Raw genomic sequence first — 5,983 nt, 5'->3', positions numbered from 1 at the left:
TTTTGTTAGACAGAAATCATATGCAACTAGTTTGCGGCCGTAAACTCCTTGTGATGGGGTTTTCGGGTCGATTGCAAACCAATGAACTTAAGCTGTCATAACCCTACACCCAATCCTTAAGTGTACTAGGCTTAGAACACTTAAACAGACCCTTAACAAATGCTAAAAGATAGCAGAAACAAGTCTGACATTTGACTGGATTGATTGACTTTACTGGATTTAAATTTTTGGGTTGTCACACTTTACGTGTAATATGGACCCCAGGAGGTCTGATCTATGTTTTGGATGCATTAAGACCAACTAAAATCGACTTAATAGTTTTGGAGATAGAGGGACTCGACGATTCGTTCATACGAATCGGCGAGCTGGGTCGTAGATTTCCCCAAACCTCTTATGTTAATGGACAATGTGTTGAGTTGGAAGAACACTCAGCCAGCTGGGTTCATTGTTGACCTGAAAATCATGGAAATCAGAGAGTTCAAGAACAAAACTCGGTGAGTTCAAGACTAAGCCCCAACTGCATGAAGGAGAACTCGACAGTTTCATGGAGAACTCGGCGAGTCCAGGACTAGATGTGCCATCCTGCATGATGAAGGACTCGACGAGTTCAAGGATGAACTCGGCGAGTAAGTTGTAGAAGGTCCTGAATTTGTTTAAAGGAGAACTCGGCGAGCTCTTGAAAGACTCGGCAAGTAGGGTCGAAGTTTTAGCGTTCTAAGGTTAATGGAGCACGGCGAGTTGTTCAGTCAACTCGGTGAGTTGAGTCAACCAAATGTTGACTTTGACCAAAAGTTGATTTTGACCAGGGTGTTGACCTTGACTTTGACCTGATTTGACCCTTGAAATGGTTTATGGGTATGAAATGGTAATTAAGGAAGGTTGTTATGTGTAGGAGTTTGAGAGGAGTCGGTTCCAGCATCGAGGCCAGTTCAGCTACTACACAACATTGAGGTGAGTTACCTTCCAATAGGAGTGACTCTAAGGCACCAAGGCCGGCCCACTAGTAAGAGTTATAGTGTAGATAATTGTCTTTGTGATAATTATCTGGTATATTGTTATCTGTTGTGATTATGTGCTAGCCTGATATGATGTATTGTGATAGTAGGGGGATCCGGTCGATATGGCCAAGGGGTAGTTCGGGGCACCCCGGTATACCTGACAGTATGATTATGCTATGTTTTTATGTGGTAGTAGTAGGGGTGAAATAGTCCAGGTAACCTTATGAGATAAACCGGAGGGGTAGGTTGGACACTCCGGTATGTCTTATAGGGGTAGGTTAGGCACCCTGGTATGCCTAGCAGGGGTAGGTCGAGCACCCCGATACGCTCAGCAGGGTAGGTCGGACACCCAGATATGCCTGACATTATGTGTTATGTATGGTATGTGGTATGATGGGGGAACTCACTAAGCTTCGTGCTTACAGTTTTTAGTTTTGTTTTCAGGTACCTCTTCTGCGAAGGGGAAAGGGTTGGCATGGTAGCAGTGCATCACACACACATAGGATTTCTGCATTATGAGATTTTTGGGATTGTACTCTGACATTATTATTACTTTATGGCATGGTTTTGAGACACGTAACTATGGTTTTATGAAACGATGTAAATCAATGATGTTTTTCAGTAAATTGTTTTATAAGTTACTTAATTAAAACAAAATTTTTGGTCTTGAAAATCTGAATGTTACCGAATGATACTTAAACTGTAATAAAAATTAATCATATTTTTTAATAATAAGTGAATAACGAATATACTGTAATAAAAATCTGATGTATTTTTATTTACTTATGAATAACAAGAGCTGAAACTATAAAAAAAAAATATATTTTATCTTAAAACTATATCAGTGTGATTGTTTATTTATAGAGAATAAAAATTTATAAATTGTGATATATTTTAATTCGTTTTTCGAATAAAATTGCTTCTTAAAAATTAGAAAAAAAAACAAAAAAAAAACTATATTTTTTGAATACATTAAGGTAATGATTAGCCTAATTTAAGGAAACATGTTTTGTCCCAAAACACATGTGTGTTCCTTTTCTCTTTTTTTTGGTACGATGGACGGTTTTGCGACAAAAATAAATGATTGGCTGAAATGATTCCTCTATTCTCAATCTTTTTTATTTTCTCAATTGAATTCTCCCTCTCTCTCTCTCTCTCTCTCTCTCTCTCTCTCTATATATATATATATATATATATATATATATATATATATATATATATATATATATATATATATGGTTAGGTTCATGTGAGATCACTATGTTTTGTGAGACGGGGAGCGCAATCCAAGCCACTCATTTTGTAGATAAAAAAAAACATTTTTAAAATGAAAAATAATTGAAAATTCTTGATTTTTTTTAAAATATTGTTTTCGTCACTTTTTTCATCCAAAAAAAATATAAAAATTAAAAAAAAATACGGTTGTTTTGAAATATCTGTGAAATATTCTAGAAGAATATTAAAATATTCTAGTAAAATATTAGAATATTTTATATATCTGACAAATCTACTAGAATATTATAATATTCTAAAAATCATATTGGAATATTTACCGTGTAATATTCTATTAGAAAATGACGAAAATATTAATTAAAAAAGATTATTTTTTATTTTTCCTTTTATTTTCATTTTATAATTATTTTTAGATTGGGTCTAACGGTCTTACAAAAGTAATATGGTTTTAAATAAACCTATATATATATATATATATATATATATATATATATATATATATATATATATATATATATATATATATATATATATATATATAGTAATGCTTAAGCTCCATAGTATGCAAAACGAAAAAATTGCAAGTTTGGTTACTGTGGTATGTGGTATGTATGTTTCGTCCAATATTTTGAAATTGTACTAGTGGTCCAAAACTTTCAATTTGTTCTGAGTTTAGTCTAAAATTTTCAAAACTTTCTTTTTAAAGATAGATTTGCCCTTGTCTTTTCCTTTTTAATTACTTTACCATTTTTCTATTATGTTTCTTTTTTATTGTAGAAAAAAAAAAAAAAAAAAAACAAGCCCCACCCTCTCTCTCTCTCTCCCCCTCTTTTACATATCTTAATATGTGTTTCACAAATAGAAAATACGACCACCACCATCGGCTAGAGTTTTGAACTCCACCATCACCACCAATCAGTACCATCACATGTAGCCTAAAGATGAGATAGAGCACCACCATCCTACCGCCATCTATTTTCAAGCGTAGCACCTTCTCGTTAGATCCAGAAAGATGAAGAAGGGTTCATAAATAGGAGGCTGGTGACGGAGGAGGTCTAACGAAGGAGATATGTTCGAAATTCGCCACCGCTAGCATCGTTGTACAACACATACGCTAATGTCGCTCACTTCGTCGCCACCCCACATATAAGAGGCCCTAGCTCAAGATTTCGCATTTTCAAAAATCCTAACTTCATATTATTCTCTCTTCCAATCTATCGTTCCCTAAAGACGGCTACGAGCTATGAGATACTGAAACCCTAGCGTCACTGCTCATTTAGGGTTTTCCTACATCGTCATATCCTTTGTCTTTCCAGAATTGAAGATGGTGGCGTTGATGTTACACTTTGAGAAGACGATGGGTTTGCTATGAGCAGCGGCTCCGAAGAAGTATATTCAGAACTGTCAAAGGGCCCATACCATATGTTTGTTGTTGGAGCTACACATATGTTCGTTGTTGGAGCTCGGACCACCCTTTTTCGTCTTTCTAGATCCAATTTCGAACTCACATAGACCATCTGGTTTTGTTAGGGTTTGAACGTGCCCATACCATACATTTATTGCTTGTACGTTTACAAATCTTGTTTTTCTTGTGGTTTCAAATCTAGTAATGTGTTGTTATTACAAATCTAATTGTTCTTATGGGTTTAAAAATCTGGTTATTCTTGAGGTTAAAGTTGTAGATCAGGAAAAATAGAATGTTTTATTTTTCAGATAAAAAAGAAAGTGTTTGAATCCAACAGATGATGGTGGTAGGTCTTGAGTTTGAATTTGAAATCGTAGATCTGAAATTATTTTAGTTTTTTGTTATTCAGATATGCAAAATTTGTGTTGCGGTGATGACCGACAGTGGCGGCAGTGACCGACGGTGATGGTGGTGACGGTGACTGACGACAGTGTTGGTGGCGTTTACCGAGGGTGTGATGGTAGTGATATATATATATATATATATATATATATATATATATATATATATATATATATATATATATATATATATATATATATATATATATATATATATATATATATATATATATATATATATGGGTGATGGTGGATTTAGCGGAAGGGTAGTATTTTTTGTTTTTTTTTATAATTTTTGTAATAAAAAAAGTAAACTAAAAAACGAAACTAAAGGGTAAATTTGTCATTTTAAAAAATATCAAATCAAACTTAACCCAACTCTCAACAAAATAAAAGTTTTGGACCACTGATATAACTTCAAAATATTTTGAACCAACCTTTTTTTTTTTGGAACTGACAAATTTTATTAAAAGCAACCCTAACAAGAAGCTAAAGGGTGCCAAATTACAATTCACTTTGAATCTAAGAATTACATAAATAAAAAGGAGTTTTTAGCCATTCCCCCCCAAATAAAATTTCCTTTCCCATAATGATGCTTGATCCAAACGTGAACCACTGATCTAATTCCTTCAAACACCAATTCCGGGGAAGCGAATCTTGTGTTAAGTACTCTCTCATTTCTACCTCTCCAAATACCCCATAATGCACCAGAAATGATTGAATGCAATGTTTTCTTCCGTTTTAGACATTCCCCAAATATTGTCATGTTAGTTAACAACTCCTTTACCCTAGAACATCGTTGAGGTTTGACTCTACACCATTCCCAGATCTGGTTCCAAATTTTTGCAACGAAAGGACATTCCAGTAACAGGTGATCTGCTGACTCCATTCCAAATACACAAGCACTGCATTGTACAGATTGGACCTGAACTCCCCATCTAGAAAGAGCGAGAGCAGTCGGGATTCGGTCCCATCTTGCCCTCCAAATAAAACAACTTACTTTGATGGGTATCCAATTATTCCATTGAAATACTCCATCGGGAATCAGATGGTTTGCCCGGTCAATCCTCCTCCTTAAGGCTGCAATACTAAACTGTCCATCCATTTCAAAATCCGATTCCCATCCTGTTCCCTCTTGGTCTCGCCGAATAACTTCAGAACCTGCAATATTTAATTTCTCCAGTGCAGTTTTGCAATTATCTATGTTTTTCCACACACCACAAATATATCTGGATGACATCCTAGATGGTAGCTGTATATCAATTTTATGAATACCTTTTATAATCCTTGCCCATAATGCACACCTTTCCTTTAAAAATTTCCATCTCCATTTTGATAATAATGCCAAGTTCAGTGACTTAATGGATCCGAGACCTAGTCCGCCCACTTCTTTTGGAGAGAGGATTTTTTCCCATGCCACCCATCGGATTTTTGATGTGTTATTTGATCCTTCCCATATGAAATTCCTCCTTATTCTCTCCATGGTTTCGATAACCCCCACTGGAGCTGCAAAAATTGATAAGTAAAAAAAGGGAAGACTCCCTAGGACTGAAATTGCTAATGTAAGCCTCCCCCCAAAACTCAAAGTCTTTGATTTCCATCCAAAGAGTTTATTGTTAATTTTTTCTATCACTGGCTTCCAGGAGTTTTTGCGGTTCATATTCGCGCCTACTGGAACCTGAGATACGTGAAGGGAATTGAGCTCGACTCACATCCCAAAGGTGACGACCATCTTTCTACCTCATGAGGATCAACACATATACCATAGACTTTCGACTTATTGAAATTAACACTCAACCCAGAGGATACTTGAAAACACTTAAGGATCCTTGCTAAGTTCTTTATATTTTGTTTTGATCATTCACCAATGAAGATGGCATCGTCAGCATAGAATAGGTGAGAGAGATGAATAGTAGAGTTGGGAATAGATATTCCCTGGAAAACTC

General features: G+C 35.3%; 1 protein-coding gene across 1 annotated transcript; it reads right to left on the bottom strand.

Annotated features, from left to right (window-relative positions):
• Positions 1-4,566: 4,566 nt before the first annotated feature.
• On the bottom strand, positions 4,567-5,697 carry LOC111915667 (uncharacterized). Its single transcript, XM_023911304.1, has one exon. The coding sequence runs from the start codon at positions 5,695-5,697 to the stop codon at positions 4,567-4,569; it is 1,131 nt and encodes a 376-aa protein (XP_023767072.1).
• Between the last annotated feature and the right edge of the window lie 286 nt (positions 5,698-5,983).

This window comes from Lactuca sativa, chromosome 1, assembly GCF_002870075.4.
Source record: "Lactuca sativa cultivar Salinas chromosome 1, Lsat_Salinas_v11, whole genome shotgun sequence".
Classification (NCBI taxonomy): domain Eukaryota; kingdom Viridiplantae; phylum Streptophyta; class Magnoliopsida; order Asterales; family Asteraceae; genus Lactuca; species Lactuca sativa.
Note: the sequence above shows the minus strand (reverse complement) of the source record. Positions and strands in the feature narration are given on the sequence as shown.